At 48.6% G+C, this 23,311-nt stretch overlaps 3 protein-coding genes and 1 pseudogene across 3 annotated transcripts; 1 reads left to right on the top strand and 3 right to left on the bottom strand.

Moving 5' to 3' along the window:
* Positions 1-2,072: 2,072 nt before the first annotated feature.
* LOC108035754 (cholecystokinin receptor type A) lies at positions 2,073-11,922 on the bottom strand. The gene is made up of 5 exons (XM_017111452.3): positions 11,110-11,922; positions 3,778-3,978; positions 3,441-3,716; positions 2,820-3,000; positions 2,073-2,742 (listed from the first exon to the last, which is right to left on the bottom strand). The coding sequence occupies exons 1-5, from the start codon at positions 11,705-11,707 to the stop codon at positions 2,241-2,243; spliced, it is 1,758 nt and encodes a 585-aa protein (XP_016966941.1). The 5' UTR covers positions 11,708-11,922; the 3' UTR covers positions 2,073-2,240.
* Positions 5,042-10,123, bottom strand: LOC108035741 (glutathione S-transferase 1-like; annotated as a pseudogene).
* A 2,506-nt stretch (positions 11,923-14,428) lies between the features above and the next one.
* On the top strand, positions 14,429-20,767 carry LOC108035794 (coactosin-like protein). The gene is made up of 3 exons (XM_017111534.3): positions 14,429-14,725; positions 20,121-20,444; positions 20,503-20,767. Exons 1-3 carry the CDS (start codon positions 14,675-14,677, stop codon positions 20,617-20,619), a joined length of 492 nt encoding a protein of 163 aa, XP_016967023.1. The 5' UTR covers positions 14,429-14,674; the 3' UTR covers positions 20,620-20,767.
* A 269-nt stretch (positions 20,768-21,036) lies between these two features.
* LOC108035793 (uncharacterized) lies at positions 21,037-23,068 on the bottom strand. The gene is made up of 4 exons (XM_017111532.3): positions 22,876-23,068; positions 22,287-22,813; positions 21,430-22,156; positions 21,037-21,373 (listed from the first exon to the last, which is right to left on the bottom strand). The coding sequence occupies exons 1-4, from the start codon at positions 22,950-22,952 to the stop codon at positions 21,292-21,294; spliced, it is 1,413 nt and encodes a 470-aa protein (XP_016967021.1). The 5' UTR covers positions 22,953-23,068; the 3' UTR covers positions 21,037-21,291.
* Positions 23,069-23,311: the final 243 nt, after the last annotated feature.

Below are 23,311 nucleotides of genomic sequence, written 5' to 3'. Positions count from 1 at the left end.
AGAAAGCAAGTTACGAGCAAAGAAGGTTGTTGGGCTGCTTTGATATTTTTCTCGGAACTAGAATGGAAAACACGACTTTTTCTTATGAGAACGGTCAAGGCTCTAGGCATATAGTTTATATTTAAAGCATTTTTGGGTGTCGCACCAAAATTGCAAGACTCAAGGCGACTTATAGGGTAAAGGATACTGAAGTTAGGGAAAAGTATGTAACAGCTCAGAATCACTAGCCAAGTCGATCTAGTCTGTCTGTGTGAACGCTGTGAATTCGGAAACAATAGGAGCTAAAGAGCTAAGCACTAACAAGACTACAAGACTGCAAGCTGCCCAGAGCTGAGGCACCCTTTAAATTACATTCATCCCTTTTTGAAGTAACCACCTCCCAAAAAAATGCACTTTGGCCAACATTATTTTTAGTCCTCTAACAAAGCCTAGTTCCTTTCCGGCACAGCTATCAGCGCCTTCTTAGTATTTTGTTCTTTTCAACTGACTTTGGGAATAGCCAGGAGTTACATGGAGCCAAATCAATTCGAATACTATGGTTGCGGCGATTTCTTGCCGAAATGGTCACGAAGATCCAGCTGGTCATTATCATTATTGATGCCCAAATTTCTGTTTTTGTAGACGAATTGTTTCACGCGATCTTGACGGATACCTTTCAATTAATATTCCTAATTAACAGTTTGGAAAGCTGAAAAGAATCGTATTATCTGTATTTGCCCTTTTTAGTCTCGTTAATACCTATCCATTGATTAAAAAAGTTTGGGACGCCCACAAACGCCCAAATCGCGTAAATCTGTCTGCTGGCCATTATCTTAATGAATCGCACGTAGGTGGCGCTTTACAATCTCGCCCTCCTGTTTGTAATTTCCATCTCCCTTTTGCTCCCTACTGGGTAACTGATAGTCGAGGCACTCTTCTATAGCGTTCTTCTTTTTCTGTTGAAAATGCGGAGGAACAAACGTTGTTTTGAATATGCAGTTTCTTGGGAAATGTAGCTTAGAACTGTCCCTAGATTATGGTCCCCTACGGTTTATCACTTTTTTGCGTCCATCCAAATCGACACACGCCAAATAACATGTATGTACAGATGTAAGATGCGACACCCACGCTATATAATGGTTTAATCAAGGCTGCGCACACAAATCGTCTGTTTTAATTGCGAAAAAGTGATTGCCTTTAGTTGTTTAATTAATTTATAATAAGGTTGTTAAGCAACGTGTGCGATGCGCACTGTGCATTTTATGTTCAAAACGTGTATATGCTATAAAGAATGCGGAAAAGCAAATAACTATGGTACAAAGTAGGGAAATATAGAAATAATAAAAAATACGAAAACAAATGGATTATGGGATAAAACTGAGCTGTAAATATGTTACAAGTTATAAACAGTATTATGGTTTATTGTTCCATTGAATGTATAACAAGGATGTAAAAAATGTGAAAGCAAAAACGAGGATATACTATAAGAGTGGGGTATGATGGATGATGATGTACAAAGTAGCCAACAAAACTGACTATCCGTTGTCGAGCCTTGGTCAGTCTTTCTCTGGGCCTTCCCAACAGAACACCCTTCAGACGAACTAAAGGGACTGCCCCGCTCCCAGCATTTGCACTTTAAAACAGTCACCATGTCCCTCTTTTTCTGCAGGGATGCGGTGGCTTATGTCCGTAATTGTCGACTCAGTGGATGGGAGCACTCGACAAGGCGAGGAACCGAGAACCGAGACCACCACTTCATGTAGGACAGCTCCAGCTCCATAATGACGGGCGGATGGACCCACATCCAGGTCATAAGCGGCTTGTCCCCAACTTAACTGTCACCTTTGGGCGCTGCTCCAAAATTGCAATTAAAATTCGCACTTAGGGCCCCATAAATTGTGGGCAAAAGGAGCAGCGAAAAGCATTTTGAGTGGGCGCTGTGCTCGTCACCCCGTGAAAATGGCAGTAAGGGATTCCACTTCATGACCAAATACTCACCCGTAGGGATTCCAGATTTAATAATTGAAAACGCATAAGTTTTACTCTGTTTATTAGCGGCAACCTTAGGAAGTTCAATTGAAACACTGATAGACTAGCGTCTGAGTTAGTTTACGAGTACGATAATCACAAGTAGGTAAAAAAAATACATACTCCCCTTAAAAAAAAACACACACACGAAGTGACTGTATGATACATATTTACACCGATCCTCTGAGCGAGTTCCAGAGTCCTAGCCGAGTCCTGGGCGAGTCCCCAATAGCTTACAGCTGAGGACTGTCGGCGGCGGCGGCAGCGGCGCTGTTGGTGGTCACCACCGAATTGAGGAGCTCGTTGCGCGAGCGACTCCGCCAGGTGCCCGTGCCCATGGCTAGGCCGGGATTGAGACTGATGTTGGTGTTGGCATTCGCATAGGTGCCTGGGCCCGGGCCCGCCTGGCTGGCGGAGAGCCCGAAGGCGACCCCGCCACCAGCACCGCCTCCACGGCGCCAGGGCAGCCCCTTGAAGGTGTCCACGAAGGCGCGCCGGAAGCTGGCGTTCATGAAGCAGTAGGTGATCGGGTTGCAGCAGCTGGAGGAGTAGGCCAGCAGCTGCAGGAAGCTGATGGCCGTGTAGTCCACGTACTCGTACACCACCGGCCCGATGAGCATGACCATGGTGTTGATCACGTACAGCGGCGTCCAGCAGATGAAGAACTCCAGCACCAGGACGAACAGCATCTTGACCACCCGCTTCTTGCTCTCCAGGGTCTTGGCCTCGTTGGATCTAAGTTGGTTGGGAAAAGCCGGGTGAGAATGGCAGTGGGGGTGACAGTCAGGGGATCCGCCTTCAATCGTATGTACCTGCGAAGAGCTGCATCGTGGACGCGGATGCTCGGCGAGGAGGCCTTGGCCAGCGTCACCGTGGTCGTAGTGGTGGTGATCACAGTTGGAGCAGTCGGTCTCGTTGTCAATGTGGTCGTGGCTGTGCTCGCTGCTCCTCCAGAAGACCCCTCGGCATTCCCGTTGTTGTTGTTACTATTTTCTGAAAAGACAACACACCAATAAATATTTTGGACCCTAAGTATAAGCTATATATGTTCAGGATTGGAATCTGCTTAAACCAGTCGCTCATTTTTTGAAATATCTGCATAAGCCTATCTCAAAGGTGTTATTTCTGTAGGACAACTATGGCTGCATTGAAACTATCAGAAAAATGAAAGAAAACAAGGAAAAACGCTAGTGTCGATGGCACCGACACGGCTGTTTTCAATAACACGCCACCTGGCGGGTAATTAATTTGCTTGTTATTAGTTGTTATTTGGCTATAACTTCTTAATGAATGGAATAATCTTTCGCATTAGATGGGTATTGGTTATAAAAACAAATTCAAAATTAATGTATTAAGAAATGTTGGCGTTACGGGTGTTTATTTTTCCCATTATTCAGACTAAGTTTTTAAAGTCTCTACCTGCGGATACCCACCATTATAGACTGCGGTCAGGACCAGGATGCAGTTGCTGCTGCTGCTTGTGCCCGGAGCGGGTCCGCCTCCGCCGGCCGTTCCTGCGGATGCGGCTACTGACTGCTGCAGGATCCGGCCGCTGTCCTTGGCCATGCCCACGTAGAGGGTCCGCGTGATGAGGATGTAGGCCACGCAGAGCACCAGCAGCGGCAGGACGAGCAGCAGGAAGTCCAGCAGGATGTTGTAGAAGAGCTCGTAGCCTTGGTCGGGCCAAAACTCGCGGCACTTGCAGTAGCCTGTAGGTGGAAGGGGTGCGTAACTGCTGCATGGGGCCTCCGGGGCTGGGAAAGTACTCACCTGGGCGACTGGTGGGAATCAATTGACTAAAGATCGCTATGGGAGTCATGCACAGAATGCCGCCCAGCCAGATGAAGCCGATGATCTTGTAGGCGTGGCTGATGGTCTGCCAGGACCGCGAGCGGAGCGGGTGGCAAATGGCGTAGTAGCGCTCGCAGGAAATGGCCACCAAGGTCCAGGAGGAGACGGCCACGGAGGCGGCTGAAAGGGGAATGAGGGAACCTTCAGGAATGGCGTACACCACGGCCGCACCCTGCCGTGCGGGAAAGTCTCCGTGTCGGGCTCCGTGTCAAATCGCTTTCATTAGAAAGTCCTTCTGCCCGCACTCGCTGCATTTTAATTACACAATTTGCATATTAAAACCAGACGGGCTCCCTCACTTCACACTTCTGCGTGTTCTTGGCCAGAATGTAGCAAACAGAACACGATGCAATTTGCGGAAACTGCAATTAAACAACTCCCTCGGCGCTCCTTTTCTTCGGCCCGGTCTCCCGTTTGTCTGCCTGACATGTAAACCTATTAGTAGACTCCCCATTATAAAGCAATTTACTGTCACTTTCTCCGCGGCCCATGCATTCCATGGGGAGCGATTTCCAATGGCAAATATCGATGGTGTAGTATGCAAACAACTGCGGCTGCACATTCAAGTGCATTAGGGTGGACCTTTGAAGGAAAATACCCCAAAGCGGTCTATGGGGTCAAGTCGGTCTTGTTTTAATATACGATGATATTGATTTTAATATGATGATATAAAAGCTATGGTATAAAAGCTATGGCTTCTTAAGAAGAGAAAGACGGTTAACGGCACACTAAAATGTCAGGAAAAAATATTAATCAGATCAGTTCCTTCAGTTCCGAAAAAAAAGTTTCACATGTGAATCAACTTGCGAATACGGAATACGGATACGAGTAAAGAATAAGTAACGCACAAGTAAAAATTCAAATAAAACAAAAAAAAAATAAGTCCGGAAAATCCTACCATTGCCATATTTTTAAATATTTCCTTGTAAAAATTTGATAAGACATTCTTCGAATGTCATACTTTAATGTAACATTGGTTAAATAAATCCAATTTAATTGTGTCGTCAGAAAAAAATTCACAAAAACATGGATTTTTTCGTATTATTTGACCTTACCCTTATTATAAATTTAATTTTTACACTGTTTTCAATCTTTTTCGATTATGAGTGTGCCTTGATAAGAAAAGACGAATTTATTAACACATATGGTGCGTGTGAACCATTGTATTCACTTGTGGTGCATACTAAGCGACCAACTTGGTCCACTTGCTGCGAAGGTAGTAGACTTAATCCTTATTTGCCTTCTCGTTAATTTCCCTGTAGAAGGGTATCCTGTTGAGACGATCCAACCATGCTGAGATCTTGGGATAGACCGCAGGATCAATGTCCACAGCACAGGGCACGGCGCTAACAATAGGACCAGAGCACAGATCCGCGATGGTCAGCGAATCACCCGCCAGGTATTCACTGCTAGCCAGGAACGTCTCCAGCAACCGAAGACCTCTAATAAGAGTATCCAGTTTCTCTTGAGGCACCTCAGTACCCCACCCAATCCAAAGAGGACGGATGATGTTCGCTATTCCGGCATAGATCACGCTGGCTTCGAAGAACATGCGCTGATTGATGATGGCCCGCTTGACCAGATCCTTGGGATACAGTGCATCCGACCTTCCGTACTTGTCCACCAAGTAGGCGGCGATGGCGTGGGAGTCCCACAGAACAGTGCCATTATCTTCTAGAACGGGCACCGTGTGCTGGCGGTTCTTCTTCAGGAAACCTTCACTCATATGTTCGTCCCCCTGTAGATTAACCTCCCTGAACTCGTAATCCAGTTCCAGTGCCTTGAGGGTCAGTTTGGGGATAGCACAGGGCGGCGCGGGTTTCCAACAAGTTTTCACTTATGAAATCCCTTGCAAGTGGCACGTCCCAAGTGAAATCACTTCGGAAATTCTGAATATTTCCATAAAGTTTTCGTCGGTTTCTTTATTTGCTCAATTGCTTATAACTTTGTAATGGATGGTCAGATTTCTACCATATTTGGCATGAATATAGGTTTTTTTAATAGAAATACGTTTTTTAAAAATCTTTCACTAATCGACTAGTGCTTCTGATCAAGAGCAACTATATTTTATAGGGTCGGGTAAATGATACATGTCTAGAACACGAGTAAAATTTGAAAATTTGAGCTTTGGCCATTTTTTTTCATCTACCCCAAGGTCAGCACTCCTAGCCAAACACGGTCCACCCTAATCCGACTGGCCCGGGGCTGCCTTGTCACATTTGCCTGGCGCTCAGTCGCGTTTGTTGAGTTAACCCCCTGAAATTGAAGTTTACTTTTGATTGACGGGCGGCGTGCAGCGCTCTGAGCCAGAAATACTAGCAGGCGGGCGCTTAAACTTAAAACAAACAGCCATTTCCATTTCGGTTTTTCGCGCGCTCAACTTTAAGGCTTTTCGGCTAAGCAGTTGATTGATTCGCCGCCCGGCTGCCGCGGAACGTCTTGACAACTAAATCATTTCGAGATGCCAATACGATCCGCATCTGTGCGTGTGCCAGCGCACTTTACATATGTACCCCATGCCACATGCCACATGCCCCACGCCCCGTTCCCGATTGCCTGGGCTCCCACTCGGTGGGTAATTCAATTGGCAAATGCAAAACTGACGGCAAATAAGGCGGCGGCGGCGGCAAATGACGAACCCAAATTGAATTCGATGCCTCCCGGTTCCACGTCCAAGATGTTTTTCTTTTGGCAACTGATTGAATTTGATTTGCGCTGGGAGTGGGCAGCAGCACGCCTTTAAGGCCAGAAAGGACATGGACGGGCACGGGGCCGTGGAACGGGGCACCTCCAGACGTGTTGAGCATATTACGCATACGACACGCAGTCCTCGGGCCCCGCATAAATATGCGACTCTGACAGGCCGGAATTTATAAGCGTCAGTTGGGTGATAAAACTTGATTGCCGCAAATAAAAGGGCCACACTCAGCAAAAAGCAAGGCCACACTCCGCTATTCATTTGCCGAATGGGTCGCATTGCCCAAGTACTCAAGAGGTTTCTCCTCTTTTGACAAAGCCGCTCTTATCGTTGAATACAATTACGTCTACTTGAATTCCTAGAAGTGCGAAAGTATAACCTTAAATCGAAGGAGATATCCAATCTCCTTCGATTTAAGGTTATACTTTCTGACTCAACCAGGCTCTCAATCTGCTGTAGATAACCTATAAGAATAACTAAGTTTTTACAGAACATTGCTTACATTATCCCTACAACTTGGTTTTGAGCTTTGGGTATTCCCAGAACTGCTGAATTGGTGAACATCCAACAGAAAATTTCAGCAATTGAGCGATGCTAAATGCAGTTGAATTTTCGAGCCAGTGTGACCAGTTGGAAAACCCTTCTAGATAATGTGACAACTCTGGCTAAGGAATACCCTAACTACTTTTAAGGCATTCTTTGGACATGCAAAAAGAAATTGGGGTCGCTAGTTCCTGAAGGTACAGATGAATTTCTCCCGGTGTGCAATAACAATGAGTACAAAAAGACCGCAAAAATTCGCTTTGACCAGTCTCGCAGTGGAGTAAATGTTTCTGGAGGGGAAGACGTTTGCGTGCCTGTCGCTCGCAAGGAACTCGGTCCTGTGATTACAGCTGCAGGCGTTCCGGGTTCCTGTCGCCCGTCGCCCCACTTAGCAGATTGAGTGCTCCTCAGATGATGTAACATATTGCCTGGGCTGAATGGCTCCCTGGATGTGGATGTGATACCCAACGAAGAGCCCAGCAGTCGGGCAAGGGAGCTGCTGGAATTAGAAGTCGCCGCCCCTCCTTGTTGGCCAACTCTTAAAATTAGTTTGGCGTCAGTTTGAGTGACTGACAACTGGATTCGGCCGCTGATGAAAGGTTGACAGGGCGGAAAAATACTCCTGAGCTGGGACCTCGGAGTCGGCAGAGATTTCGGGTGAACACTTGAAGGAGGAGCCCATGCCGGCCCCACTTTTAAGGATACATTTCCCAATAAGTCGAAATTTCCCTTGCAAATTGTGCACGTTGTCAGCGATTTCGGAGAGTGTTCTCTTGTATTCAACCCAATAGCCAAGGAATCCGGGGCCTCGGCAAAAAACTCATTTAAATTCAATGACTCGGGCTCACAAATGCACTCGTTTTAATGCGGAGATTTCCACACGCGAGGAGGGGCTTTCCCCGAAAGCCTGCCAATGGCAAAGTTTGACGAAAAACGAAATCAGAGTTTGCCGAAAATTCTATTTAAGTTGAAAGAGAAACAAAGTTGCTAAAACGCCGGCGCTTGCTTTTTATCGAATTAAGTACTCCAAAGTGGCTAGGTGGTGGGCGCCCACTTGGCTGAGCTATCGCCCAGAAGTGCCACCTTCGAGGCCCAGGCCACCTAATCCCAGGCCTCGGCCCGGCCCAGTTCCACATGTCTGGAGCAGGTTCAGTCGAGCGTCTCCCGGTGATATTAATATTGTTTTCAAGTGTTTCACTCCGAGTTTCGGGCTGAAGATTTGCCGCTCTGCGGGCCACTCCACGTGCACATGGCATGCGGGGCCAATGAAAGTTGCTGCCTCGGCCGAATGTGCATTAATTAAAAAACTTCATGCTTAACAAATCCCAAAAGGCAGCAAAGTTTTCCTAACAAAGCCCTCGAAAGCGACAAAGTTGGGGCAGCAAGTTTCTGCCATAGCCAAAGGCCACAGCCACTCTTCCAGGGAAATGTTCCCTACCTTATTTATGGGCGCCACTCGTTCTTACGCCTGATAACAACAATTAGCCGAGCAGTGGAGAGTGCTGGCCGCTGGCTAAAAACTCATCAGCCAAATGGTGCACGTTGCCCGGCACTGTCGCCCCCCAGGAGTCCACCCCGACCCCATCCATCCGTTTGCCGGCCCGAGCAGGTGGCTTCTGGACTGCTTCCCACCACACCGCACATATGTGCTCCGAAGGAGGAGCCGACGTAAAGGACACTTTTTGCATGCCGCCCAATGTGTACATAACGCCCGAAAACTGATGTCGAACACATGTCTCGCAGTTTATGCGGCCTCAAACGGATCCCGTGGACCGGCCACAAATGGCAACCGAAAAAACGGAAAGGAAAGCAACGAGCTGCCTCGAAATTGGTTTTTGTTCAACATTAAACCTCACTCTGCGCCGGAGTGGGGAGGGCGGGCACAGGCAACGCACTTTTGGACACCTAACCCACCCTGAAACACTATAAACATAAATACGCCACCTTCATACTCCCTGCTGATCCGAAATCAGCAAAAGGTTCTGCCCTGAAGTCGAACTTCAACTCGTTTAAGCACTTTGAAATTTTATTGCCCTCGACAGCGGCTCGCAGCAGTGCTGCCAACTTTCTTGCAAACAGTTTGAGAAAATCGGGCGAGACTACTTCATGTTGGAAAATCACACAGCAAAGCACGGCATTTTATAAAAATAATATTCATTTATTTCACTTACGCAATAAATTAGTTGCTGTAATTGCATGATTTCATGAGTAGAGGTTGTTTAGGGATATTTGATGAAAACTATTCCCATAGAAAACAAGAACTTTAAAAGCTATTAATATTTTGTCTATGAGCAATGCCTAAAGCCGAAAACGGTTTGAAAAGATGAAAGGCCACAGCGCGTTATACACAAAAACATATATACATCTATTTTGCATGCTTCCAATGAATTTATAGAACAGTGCTGCCCATCGCAGTGTTGTACACTGTATGCAGGGAGGCAGAGAATGAGCAGAGAGATTCAAATTTAATCTTTTTCGCATTAGAAATTGTTCAAGTAAAAGCTAGTCTCTCTTTCAGATACCTTTGAAAACTATACCAATAGACAGAAAGGTTTAGTTTTGTGCGCATTCGGAAACCGAAATGCTTCTAGGTAAAGGAAAGTGGCAGCACTGAATGCGAAGCAGACTGCCTTGAAGACGAGGACCTTGTGCGGAGGTGACATTGTTTAGCCAGTCCACTCATCGCTGCCTTGACTCTTAAGCACCCAGGTTTAAGGAGGAGTCCGGGGCGGCGCCGCCCCCGCACCGCTAAGGACACGCCGCCCCCGCATCCTTTGCGGCCCAATGAGTCTTGTTTCTACAGTGCCCCGTGCCACATCTCCCAAGGGCACCGCCTGGGCCACCGGGCCAGTGGGATACCGTGTGTGTCTGTTCCGCCTGTAATTGTAATTGCAGACCCCCATCACATCCGCGACCCTTGTCACAGGCTGCATGTGCAGGTTCCCCAGTGCGTGCCGCCTGAACATGTCGCTGGGTATCAGTGCTCCGCCCCGCCTTCGCCTCCGCCTCCTGGCCCACCCACATCCTGACCCCCGCCTCCTGCCTGCTGCGGCAATTGAAATGGTTATTTAATTCGCAGACTGTTGCGGGGATTGGGAGCAAAAGTATGCAATGCTTTTTGCACACGCCGCTTTCAATTGCGCAGCCAAGCATGCTACGCATTTGCGTTTGTTTTTTCCTCCTCCGCAGTTCCCTTTGCCATTCGAGATCCATTTTCCCATCTCCCGGCCCATCGCCAGCCCGGTGACGAGCCCAGACCAGGCTTACCCCAACATCCGGCCCACAATGAGCCACAATTCCTTGTTCGCCAGTCCGAAATCCTGGAATAAACCTACTAAGGCGCCAATCGCATAAGCATAAAGCACCCAAATCCCACTTAATTGTCCGTAGCCTCTAAATAACGCCCTCAAATGTCCTTTTAATCACGTCCAACTGTCGTCCCGGCAACGTGTTTGATTTGAAGTTATGTAATGGCGCAGTCTCCTTCGGATGCAAAGTATCCTGTCCATCAAGGACACTCTGTCTACAGCAAGTCCCAATATTATGATTTCCGTTTTGCGTGCATGGGCGTTTCTGGGGAAACATTCAAGTTCCTGGAAAAGGCGACACGCACGGCTCTAAAGGGGTAACCAGAGACAAAGGAATCGGGACAATGTATGCCCACCTTTCAGCCAACTTGTTGTTGCGGGTTTATGGGCTGCCCCCGGGAAAGAGCCAATAAAACGATCCACATGCGACGATAATCGTAAAAAATTATTTTAATGCCCCGCCGGGGAACCAGGGAGCCAGGAGCCTCCCACTCCTTCGCCACACGCGGCACAAATAGGCCCCAACTTATGTATTCGTAATTCCAGCTAATTGAAGGCTGCTGCCCATGCCCCGCCCGAGGTAATGGGGCCAGCTAAGCTAATATTAGGAGGCGTTTGCCGGAGCTCGGGACTCCAGTGGGACAGGTCGTTGGCTGGCCGGAGGGAGTCCCCGAGGCCACAAGGCGTTTAACGCGCACTCACCTTGGGAGAACTGGAAGAGCTTGCAGAGGAGCTCGCCGAAGATGAAGTTCCGCAGGAGGGTGCCCACCAGGGTGACGGGCATGCAGAGCACGCCCAGCAGCATGTCCGAGATGGCCAGGTTGAGCAGGAAAACGTTGGTGATGGTGCGCATCCGGCGGTTCTGCACCAGCGTCGAGATGACCAGCAGGTTGCCCAGCACCGCGCAGAGCAGGATCACGCTGTAGCTGGGGATCAGCCAGACGGGCATGCCGGTGGTGCTGCTGCCCGGACTGGGACTCGAAGTGGAGCCGGGTTCCGGGCCGGCGGAGCTGGTGCCCAGGGAGACGGCCAGCTCGGTGACCAGGTCGATGTCCAGCCGCTGGGTGGCAAAGTAGTCGGCGTTCTCGGCGTAGCTGGTGGGGCCACTGCCATTGGCCGCCAGCGAGGGTCCGGAGCCGGCGCCGGAGGATCCCGTGTCATTGTAGGAGCCCACGGTGAGGGACAATATGTGACCCGCCGCACTGGGCGCGTTGGCGTAGTAGTCGAGCAGCGCCCGATACGCAGACGCAGACTCCTCCGCCGTGGCCTGCTGGGCATCCCCCTCCTCGTAGTTAAACATCCCGGCGAACCGGGCCGGGAGATCACTTGCCACCACCAGACATGTCCCGATGGCTCACCAAAAAAAAATGTAAATTCACTCGGTTGCAGTTGAAACGGCGACGCTTGCGCGCAGGCTGGCGGGGATTGCTCTGGGCTCTGGGACTCCGAGGAATCCGAGGACACGAGGAGGCGGCGGCTGCTGCCGGGAGATGGCTCGCCTGCTACCGTTGCGAGTGACGCGTCGAGGGCAACTGACGACTGGCGGCCGAGGACGCCTCCGCTGCGCTGCCCAAGAGGCCCCAACATGTTGCGTGGGCGTCGGGGACGGCGCAAACTCACCACGGCAACTTGTGGCCAGCAGCATGTTGCCGGGCGCCGCAGCAGCACATGTTGCGCGGAGGACGTTGCCTCCAGATTGGGACAAATTAGCGGGCGGAGCCACTGCATCGCGTCCCAGCTGCCCACGATCCGGCAGATCATTGAATCAGTCGCATTCCGACGGCAGCTAAATCCGCGAAAACAGTCACTCCTCCCAGATAGCTCGGTGCTTTATTTGCACAAGTGTTCTGTGCTAATTCCACGAGTTGCATTCCCAGCCGGCGGCTCTGGACAGTGGTGGCCTAGCCGGATTCTCGGGTACGTAGCTTAAGACTATAGCCAATCCAGAGGCCCTTGCGAATAAAGATGACTAACATATAATTATTGATTTACTTTGGTAATTTAATGATCCAGATTCCTTCCTCGTTTCTTGATCTAATGTTCATTTTTGTGGTAGAGTACTTTCTAAAAGAAAATATGGACTAATTTTCATATAATGAAAAATTAGCCATGTCTTTAACCAGATAGTAGTGGTCTTATATACATAGTACTGGCTTGGGGAACTATGGTCATGGATTTTGAGTATTCTGCATTCAAATCTATGTTTCTAAACTTTATCACCGTGGACGGCAGTTCACGTAGTGACGGAGCGCACCAGGAGGGTGTGCGAAGGCGACTACTATATATACACGAAGAAAGAAAATCTACAGTAATAGTCCGATTGTTTTCAGCGATACATCAATCGTATCAAAGGTTTATCAAAAACTAAAACAATTGCATACCAAGACTTTAAGAAAACCAACTGGCTTGGCAGAAAAAGTGGTGACAAAATAAAAGTTACAACTTGGAAACTGGAAATATGATCTGGTGGTGACCTAGTTGTATTCTCACTTGAAACACGCGTCGAATGACACCTCAACTGTCAAAATCAGATGCTCCTTTTAAAAGTAATACGCAAAACAAGATTTTCGGTACTCTAAAAATGAAAATTTTGTGTTTGTCAGTTTGTTTCAAACGTTAATTTAGAGTCCTGAAAATTCTAGTCGATGCTAAACAGCTCAATGTAAGAAACATTAGTTGTACCATTTTTGGAAAAACTAGCTAGTTTGGCAAGACATAAGCTACAAATAGCTCAATTTTGTAGGGGCATAGCCCTACTAAATAAAAACATTTTCTTAATTTTTTTACATTCGGAACGCTGTTTTTCAATATTCTTGTGTTTAGCTGTACAATTTTCATAAAGCGTGCCGAGTGTAAACAAATTTAAAAATCTATATATTTAGTAGATCGTATAATACAATTTCGTCACAAAAGTTGTTATCAGAACTTTTGTTTGCTGTAGGTGCGATTGTCACTAGATTTTTACCTCGTTCATAGGTGTTTTGCTTTGATCTTTCTCTTATCTAATGTTTGGTTATGTAATAGTTTTGAAAGACATTAGTAGCCTGGCTTGGTGATGCAGGCTTATACATACTTTAACTGCTAATAATGGATTCTCAATTAAATTCTTAGCTTTTCATCATCATTATTTTTTGTGCCCATTTGACAAAGTTCAATGCTAGTTTCTATAATTTCTGTTATTAACCAGAAAACATTAGCATTGCATAGTATGTGCTTATACTCATTTACCTTTATTGAACTACCTTTTCAAGTTTTCTAAATTCAAATCTTATTTTTCGATTCACAGTACTCAGTTTCCTCTAAGCCTAAAACTACTGATAATGGACTTCCAATTGGTGTACCTTCATAAGTTTTCTGTATTCAAATCTATATTTCTGGATTTTTTATGTTAAGTACTGTTAGCTTATTATATATCTTATATCTTTGATAGAAAATAGTAGCCTTGTATAGTAGGGCTCGGTGACCCAGACTTACACTCTTTTACCCTTAAGCTTGAGCTTATAAAAGTTTTCAATTGGTATATTTTCTTAGGTTTTCTATATTCAAACCAATATTTCTAGTCCCACAACATGATTTAATTTTTATAACATTTTTGGGCAGATAGTATAGTACAGTGTGACAGATAGTATAGGACTTGGTGACCCCGCTCCCAGACCTTAAGTTGGATCATCATTAGACCACCCATTTCTCTCTGTGCATGGATAAAACACTAGCCAACATCTGGCTTTTTTTGGTGCTCGCGCAGTGCCTGCACTGAAACGAAACCGAAAATGAAGCCAAATGCGGCGACGTCGTCGCAGGTCGCCCTCTCGCTCGCTCCCCATGCTGTTGGCCCTGTCGCACGCCCGGACTTTTGTCAGCTGCTGTGGGGCCTCTGCCGCGTCCGCCGCCAGTGCATCTCGCTCGCACGCACGGCGACTGCGCCGCCGACTTGGCGGTCGGCACTTCGTTGGAGTTGCAGACGCCGGCAGCGCCGCATTCGTGAGATACAACTCGTGGCAGTCGGACGAAGTTCAGCGGCTGCTCTGATACCTGGAACTGTGCTGTGCTGTTCCTCCCTCTCTGTGCATACTTTTTTTTGGCGTTGTGCATTTTTGTTTTCGTTGTCACTTTGTCACCTTGCGAGCGGTCCACCCCCACTCTCTCCGCCGGACTACTCCGTTCCCCCGAGACGCAGTCGCGATCCGCAGAAGATCCGAGACCCCAGAGGACCAGCATCCCAGCTGCACCACATCCGCGTCCAGAACTCAGAACACAGAGCACCAGCATGTCGGACGGCATCGAGGTCGAGCAGTTGGTGGAGAGCAAGCCGAGGAGGGTGAGTAGTGGGGTGGGCAGGAGATGGTCGGGAGTCGGGAGTCGGGAGTCGGGAGTCGGCCGTCGCCGGTCGGCAGTCCTGCTCCAGGGTCCACGAAATGTGTGTGTATACCGGCAGGGGACGACCGAAAATTAAGAATTATAAAAGATTGGATGGGGCAGGCAGAGGCCCAGAGAGCCGGAGCGCAGGCCACAAAGATATCTCCAACTGCACCGTGAGAAGAATGTGCTTGAAATGAAGATCACTGAATATTTAATTTTCAAGCAATTTGTTTGGATATCCAACAATATTGGTGCATGAACAAATTAAATTATATAGTTTGTAGCCAGGTTGACAGATCTAAAAAATTGTGACTGTTTTGAGTTCGATATTTAACAATTTTAATAGTGCAAACCGAATTAACATCCATCCCCACAGGGACTGGAATACCCTCTTCAAGGGTGTAAGTGCAATGACCTCGGATCTCGGACTGAACTTGGGCTTTTCCCATAGGATAAAATGTTTTTGATAATTGTAAAGAGGTGAAGCTGATACTCTCTGAAACCTTAGTTACTGAATATCCACGCAGAGGAAGCTGTAGATATCAGGCGGTTTTTTCCGTGTATCCACCGAATGGAGTTGCAGCACAGGCCCATGCGGCGTGTGTGTATCTCTCTGGGCATGCGTGAGTGTCTGTAAATAACTCTGACATTGGCTCGCCGGCGACTCCGCAAGAACCGGCCCAGAAGGCCTGGGCCGGGACGGGGTGGCGAGGGGATGCAGGGATGTGGGGAGGCGCGGAGGCGCGGAGCCAGGGCTCCGGGGGCTCCGCCGTCATCCAACTCGAAACGATTGCGGGGGCGGATGCAGATTGCGAGGGCGGCTGCGACGCCTTCGACGCGACGCACTCGGCGCATATCAAGTTCAAGTGCGTTTTCGGTGCGGCCACCGCTGCACTTGTTCTCGAGACGGCGTCGAATCCGAGGCGAGTAGCTGCCGGAGATGACGCCTGCGGTTTGTGCGGCCACCCCGTCTCCCTGGCAAACACGTATACCTTTCCAGATTACGGTGTTTGGCCATTGGGGGGGAGAAACCGCTGCAGCGCTTATCTTCGGGGTTGTTTTTTCAGCTGATCGCGCATATTCATGTGACTTCGGTGCACAGCACTTCAGATGGGTTCGTAAACCTAATCTCTGCGGTCGTAATGGCTCGCTCGGTGGGTCGAACAAAGAGTTCTTTCTTGGCCGGCACCATAAATCGATCGCCTTTGAGGCATCCAAGTGGGCAGTTCGCACCCTCGAACGCGCGACAAGCGCTTCCTGACGCGCCAATTTTGGTCGTCCACTCCCCGAGTCGTCGTCGCCGTCGCCGTCGCCAGCGCCGTCACCTTCGGGCGGCATGAATCACGCACTCGCAGCCCCGCTCCCCAGCCAACACCCCCCTGTGACTGCTCCTTTGTTTCCTGCTGGAGAGGCAACTCAGCGGCGAATCAGAATCAGAAACAGATACAGAGACCCGAAATGAGACAACGAGGCAGTGGGGGGGGGGGGGGGGGGGTCACCCGCGGCAGCAGGCATTGACATATCGGCGGTCCCAGACCCGGAGCAAGTACGTCATTGCGACTGCGCCGCGACAACTGGCAATTTGTCACTACATCGTTTTTCTTGGCTTGGCCAAGGCGAAGCGGTTAATAACCGATTCGAAGGAATTTATTGGATAGAACTGCTTCGTTGACATTGAATCGCAGAGAATATACCCATTATGCACTCACTATGTCACCTGTTTCCCAGGATTCATTTGAATTATTTTGTCACTATAAACGAAACGGTTAATAACCGATTCGATGGCATTTTTGGGTTATTTTTGAACTGCTGCATTAATAACCGTGTTTGAGATTCAACAAGAGTATATTCCGGATTATGCACTCACCATATTATCAGCATCGCCCTTGCTTCATTTCCCCTTTCTTTCCCTAGATTCAATACTACTAGCGGTTAACAACCAATTCGAATAAATTTATTGTGTACTTTCAAATTGCTTCATTCACTGACCGATTTTGTGAATCGCCAATAATCGCCATCCCGCACTATGCACTCTCTATATATATTTTGTCAATCGCACATTCGCTTGCTCCCCCGATTCAATTGTAATCAATCGGTTAATAACCGATTCGAGGGAATTTATTGGTTATTTTCCAATTGCCTCATTTACTGGCCTATTTTGTGAATCGCAATCTCATTTAATGCACTCGCTGTACTATCTGCATTGCTGCCCAGCGCAATGGTATTAGTTTTTCACAAAGTAGAAACGGTTAATAACCGAATCGAGGACATCTTTCGGTTACTTTCGAGTCGCTCCATCGACTGACAGATTTTCTGAGTCCCCGAGAATATCCCGCATTATGCACTCACTGTATTATCTGCATCGCCCCTACTTCGCCTCTTCTTTTGTTTCCCCGATTCAACTGTATTATTTGGAATTTTACTGCCTCTTATCTGAAATTCATTAGTCAACATAAAACAATTTCAGTCCACATGTACAATGTACATACATAAGAAAGCGAATACAACACGAGGTGGAGTGCAGTTGGGAAACTAATCGAATACTCTTACGTGGTTCATGCTTAATTTTTTGCACTATGAGCTCGTGGATATACAGAAATAATGCCACAATATTTGAAGATACATATACAAGTATGTACAATACTCGATGATATGCCCATGAATATGTATTCAGATATTACGCACCATGAATTGTAATAGGACTATTTCAATAGTGTAAGTGCGTTCCAATCAGTTCCCCATTTTGACTGGATCTCTTTGGAAATTCGCCGCATTATTGTTACCCTTGGCTAGGGTATCCACACCGAGTTACGCGGCCATTCGGCTCCGAGCACCTGAATCGGATTCAGTTTCGTTTTCGTTAGCAATTTTATTGCAGCACTATGCTTGGCTACGTTCAGCTGCATTTTGGCCGTGTTGATGCTCCGCAGCCCCACTCATCGCCCGTGCTGCGGCGGCTGATATTGATAGATATAGAAATATGCACACATTGTATGGGTGGGCAAGGTGGGCAAGGCGAAGTGCTGTGTGAGTGCACATATGGGCATATATGGCTCATTACGTATCTTCGGACATGGTCGCATGCCATTTCAGCGGGCGGCCTGCCTGGCAGATGGCTTTCCTACAGCGGACTGATCAATTGATCAACTGATCATTTGTAATAACTCACTTAATATATGTGCAACTGATTTTCCAGTTTGCTAGCGACTTGTTGCGATAAACTTTGGATCAATCGGGGCAGCACTACTGGCTATCGCTCTCCACACAGATCTGTGCACCATGACACACTCTGAATTTCCTTGGAACTAGGCTCCGTTTTCGCTCCGAACCCGCCCTGTATCTACAGCGTGACTAAGCGCCAACCTCCAGTGGATTTTTATGGTGCGTCAAATTGGAACAGCCGAGCCCTGGAGATTACCAGGCTGGCGGGAATGACTGTGGCCCGGCGTTCTTAACCCTAATTGCCAGGCGATCCCAAGAACCTTCGGCAATAAATCAATTTAGAGCAGCCTGTAGTTTTGCGGCACTTCTTATCACTGCTCGGGGCCGAGCAGACCCTGCGTCAGCGGCGGAGGAGGGGCTGTCCTATCCGGGCCCATCCTAGCCGATCTCCGGGGTGCAGTCGCAGCCGCAGCCCAACTGGTGTGATCCAATTTGCCGTGTTGTCATCGTGTCGCGGAGGCAGATACGGCGGGACTGTGTGCGTCCGTTATCGGGCTTATCGGCTGGAAACTTAATTTCGGCTAATTTTAGCCGTCAAACTGGCTCACGTACCCACGTACCCACGGAGCACCGGGCCACAGGAGCACCTACATATGTGCGGATCCCCTATCGGGCTCTGGGGGCATTTGGGTACTTTCGGCGGGTCATTTGCTGCAACGGTTTCTTCGTCGTCCGCTCTTTTGGCACAGTTCGTCCGCATCACTTTTTTGCTCGGTTTCGGGACTAATTAATTCAGACCCACGAAACGGGAGCTTCGGAGCTGTTCTATGGTTCTATGGCTCTGTGGTTCTGTGTGCTGTATGAGCAACCTACCCATACCCGGTTCTCGGCGAGCGATGCGATGCGTCGTGTTGTGAAAGTCGTCGCCCGAATCATCTTGGGTTTAATTGTTTGGCTTTTGATATTTTCGGCAGTCGTCGCTTTTCTAATTGATTTTTCTCACCAGAAGCCGCACTCTCCGGTCATTGAACGCATTATGGAGCGGGCCTCCAGCTCCACCTCGATCTCTATCTCTGGCTTCTATCTGTATCTGTATCTGTATCTGTATCTGTATCTGTATCCGCATCTCTGGCCCAGCTCCAATGTCTGATTCAACCCGAGCTTGCGGCCAGTTGCGCCAGCATTTCTCTTTGTTTGTCGTCATCCCGTTGCGACGACCCGAACGCACTTATCAAATCTGTGACCTGCTTTCTGTCGGCCACTGATTGAAAATTGTCACGCTTAAATTGCTATACAGCGATCCGCTTAAGACAATGAGGGGACAGAAGAGAGCGCTTCGTGGAAAGGGTCGTTTTCCGACGCTAACTACTCACACATGGATGTGGGTACGTTATCAAGCCCATCGGTCCAGTTTCAGTCTCTGTTGACGCTTTCCAAGTTCATAAACTAGGCCTATCTTGATGCCTAATCTTAGAGGCTCTTCGCAGCTCACATTTTCAAGCTTAAGCTTCCGGCGTCTTTTCATTTCTTTAGTTCCACCTCTCAGAAAAAAGCTATAAATAGTTAGGAACCATTTTTCCGATATCTGAAAAATGCCAATAAACAAAAGGCACACATTTGAAGCGAACCCCTTACATGTATGAATATATATTTGTATCTGGGTAGAACCCTTATGATGTGATTATCAAAATATGGCATAATAGTATGGCATGCGGGTATACTTTTAAAGTGATCTTATCATCATGCACATATACCATGTTGCATATACGTTTACTGGTCTGCTTACCAAGTTTATTGAGCACTAAAGGCCCAACAAATGGCTTTCCGTGAATCTGCCCGAACGTAATGCCAGTGGGCGCTGCAATGGCGTGCCTTTTTCAGGCGTTTTGCGGTGGCCTGGCACGGAAACGAGTTGAATTGAATTGAATATAAATATAGATATAAATATAAAATCGAAAGCGAAAGCCCCGGTCGAATCTGACTCATAGGTGGCGCCGTCAAGAGCACTTGGCCGCCGGCTGAGTACATGAACACCTTCGTTGCTGCCCATTGCCGCAGTCCAAGGCCCGATGGGCGGCAATGGAGAACGAGGCGGACGTGGAATGCATGAGCAAGAGGCATTCACTTCCGCCTGGGAAACCGGGATCCTGTCGGCCTGATTGTAATCCCACTTCCTTCCTTCTTCCACACAGATGCCACTGGCCACATCGTTGGAGAAGGACTCCATTCGCGAGGCCTACGAGGATGTGCGCTCCGATCTCACCGACACCGAGTGGGCGGTGTTCAAGTTCGACGGGGCCCAGATCGTCGTCCACGGACGCGGCCAGTGCTTCGAGGAGTTCCGACAGCAGTTCGGTGACTCGGAGCGCGCCTTCGGCTACATACGCATCCAGATGGGCGACGAGATGTCCAAGCGCAAGAAGTTCATCTTCCTGACGTGGATCGGCCAGGAGGTGGGCGTCATCCAGCGGGCCAAGATGTCCACGGACAAGGCGCTCATCAAGGATGTGCTTAACGTAAGTCGAGAATAGAGTCCAACAGTGGTGAACATTCTATAATCCACATCCCTTGCAGAACTTCGCCGTGGAACTGCAGGCGGGCGTGGAGGCCGAGCTGGACATTGAGCTCTTCCGGGAGGCGTTGAACCGCGCCGGCGGCGCCAACTACGGAACGGGTATCCGGGATAACTAAGCGGCCTCCAAGTTACTTTACATATTTTTTTTTGCATCTCTCAACTGCTTACCAAACTGCTCCTTTCTCTTTAATTATTATGAATTAATTTTATGAAATTTAAAAACTGTACATTTTATGTAATATTATACAAGCAATTGTAACATTACTGAGTATCTATTTTTTCCCTTCCAACCGTGCTTGCTTCACTTAGCATGTCTTCATTGTCATTACATTAGAAGTAGATCACCTCAGAAGACCTTAATTTAGAACTGCTACATTACTTAAACGACGATGGAATATTAAAGCTTAACATTCACCAAATCAATCAGTTGGCATCTCTGCTTTGAAGTCCTGAATTTAATATTAATACGCTTTCACGCCTTGCGCTTGGAGTAAAACATACCCGAAGTCGTCAGCAATTCCAAAAGAATAACGTTTTTGAATTGTAGTAGGTTCTTTTCTATTCATTTATATTCAAAGTCTACGTTAAAAAAAAGACATGCTTTAAACTTGTCTAGTTTGGTGAACAAACGCCGGGTGGATCGATTCGCATTAGACAAGCGCGCCTAAGAATAAAGTGGTTTACATGAGCTTAATACTAGGAGATAATGAAAAGAGTGGGATGCGTAGGATGCACCGTGTCTAGAAAAGCTGGAAAATTGGCTAGATGCGTCGGTCCGATGGCCATACCTAGCGGTCCCGGAAGAGTACCGAGTGGAGGGCATCGATGTCCACCTCCACGCCGGACGAGTTGGTAGTCACAGTGCGCGAGCTGCGGAAGAGAATGTCAAGAGCAACCCTTTGGTGCCGGTGCACTTTCTAACTCACCTGGCGGAGTGCGCCGAGCGATGGGAAGAGTGCGGATTGACCAGCACGCAGTGCATGGGCTGGTCGTCGAACTCGCGATGATGGTAAGCTTCGACGGCCATCTCGGCGTGTTCCAAAGACTTGTAAATCACCTCGGCAGTGCCCGGGCGCACCACATGGGCATCGTACATCGGGCCAATGTCGCTGAAGAGCTCGCGGATATCCGCGGTGGTCACGTTAGCATGCAGATTGCTCACCAACAGGCGATATCCGCCCTTGGTGTTCGACGATCCCAGCGGCAGGGTTGGCGGGGAACGGCGCATGGCCATTGGGTGGGCCATCGATGATGCCCCGCCAACACCGCCCCCGCCACCAACGCCCTTGCCCCTGTTCTCGTTGGCGTAAATACCATGGGATACTCGGCGATCCGGCTCACCGCCATACAGCCGAGCGCGCAGCGATTCCGGCAGATTGGTGGTGTTCACCATGTTCCGATGGCGACGTTCAAAGAGCTTTTCGCTGGTATCCGTGATTCCAACCACCAGTGGGGTCGGCAGCGAAGGCCGCTCGATACGATTGCGGGCCACCTCGTAAATGGCAAACGGGTCGCTGGCTATATTGTTCTTCAGCGGAGCCGTGGACATCTCCACGTCGTCGTCGCGATTCAGGTCGAAGCCACCAAAGGTGTAGCGCGGCGGCGGCTGCTGACCGGTGAAGTTGCCAAAGTGCAGGGTGCGCGTGATCTCCTCTGAAAGAGGGGGAGGTGTTATAAATGAAAACTTGACAATGGGCAGCATAGTTTCTGGTCGTTGCTAGATGGAGCGTATCCTAGGGTCCTTACGTACAGCGACCAGAACAGCTGGGGTACATCCGCTTACCATCCTCTAGGTCCTGCATATTGTCGTGGTCAATGTAGCCCCGCGGAGCAAAGGGCTTGCCCGGCTGGTTAGATCTGGAAGGGAAGGATCGACGCAAGCCCGCCAATTTGTGCCCACCACCGCCCAGACCCACGAGCTCCTCGTCAGAGTCCCATTCCGTCTGAATGGTGCCTCCCGGGCGGTTCGACATGGTGATGGTGCGCTGACCAAAGTGGCCCTGGTGCACTCCAGCTGCACGGGCGTGGCGAGACGGCGGCAGTGGCTCTCCGCCGGCAGTGGCGGTCGGGCCCAGTGGACGCGACTTTTTGCGCTCCAGCAGCAACTGGCGGGCGTCGATGCCCGAGTCGCGCATGCTCTGGTTGAGGAGATCCCGGGCATCCGCTATCTTGGCACGTGTCTTCTGGATGATCTTGTTCCGGGCGTCGAAGGAGCGCTGAGGCGGCGGATCCGACAGGGAGCCCCCTGTCGCGGTGGCCTTGAAGGCGGGCTTGTTGAGCAGTCGGCGTGGCTTGGTGTAGTTCGCATTGCTGCAACGGAGAGCGCATGGAGTGCAACGCCATTTTTTCGCCTTCGCCGCATTCTTACTTACAACTTCTTGTCGACGGGCCGCCCGCCGTGTCCGCGTTTGCGCTCTATGATCTCGTCCAGGCTCAGTTCGATGTCCATTGCAGCCGGCCTTTGCTTTCGCGCCTTTTTCCCAACGATAAACAATTCCCTTTAAATATGTAATTCCAATATTTTCTAAAAAAAAGAAGGAGGCGTTTTAGTGGTGGCACCTTGGGGGTGATGTCTGTACTATCGATCAGAAAAATCGAAAGTAACTATCGCTGGGCTAATATTTTTTTTAATTTACCTAAGCTGCTCAATTGCTAAAATGTTCGATTTGTATCACATTTAAATGTATAATGTATAAAAACAATGGGTTTTGTAACATTTTGGCACCACATTTACGAATTCTTTAGTTCGAAATCAGAAGATAAATAAACTAAGAACTTAATTTTTCAACAATTCAATAGGTATTCCTT

This window comes from Drosophila biarmipes, chromosome X (genome assembly GCF_025231255.1).
Source record: "Drosophila biarmipes strain raj3 chromosome X, RU_DBia_V1.1, whole genome shotgun sequence".
In the NCBI taxonomy this organism is placed as follows: Eukaryota; Metazoa; Arthropoda; class Insecta; order Diptera; family Drosophilidae; genus Drosophila; species Drosophila biarmipes.
The sequence above is the reverse complement of the archived record's forward strand: the minus strand, read 5'-3'. Positions and strand labels throughout refer to the sequence as shown.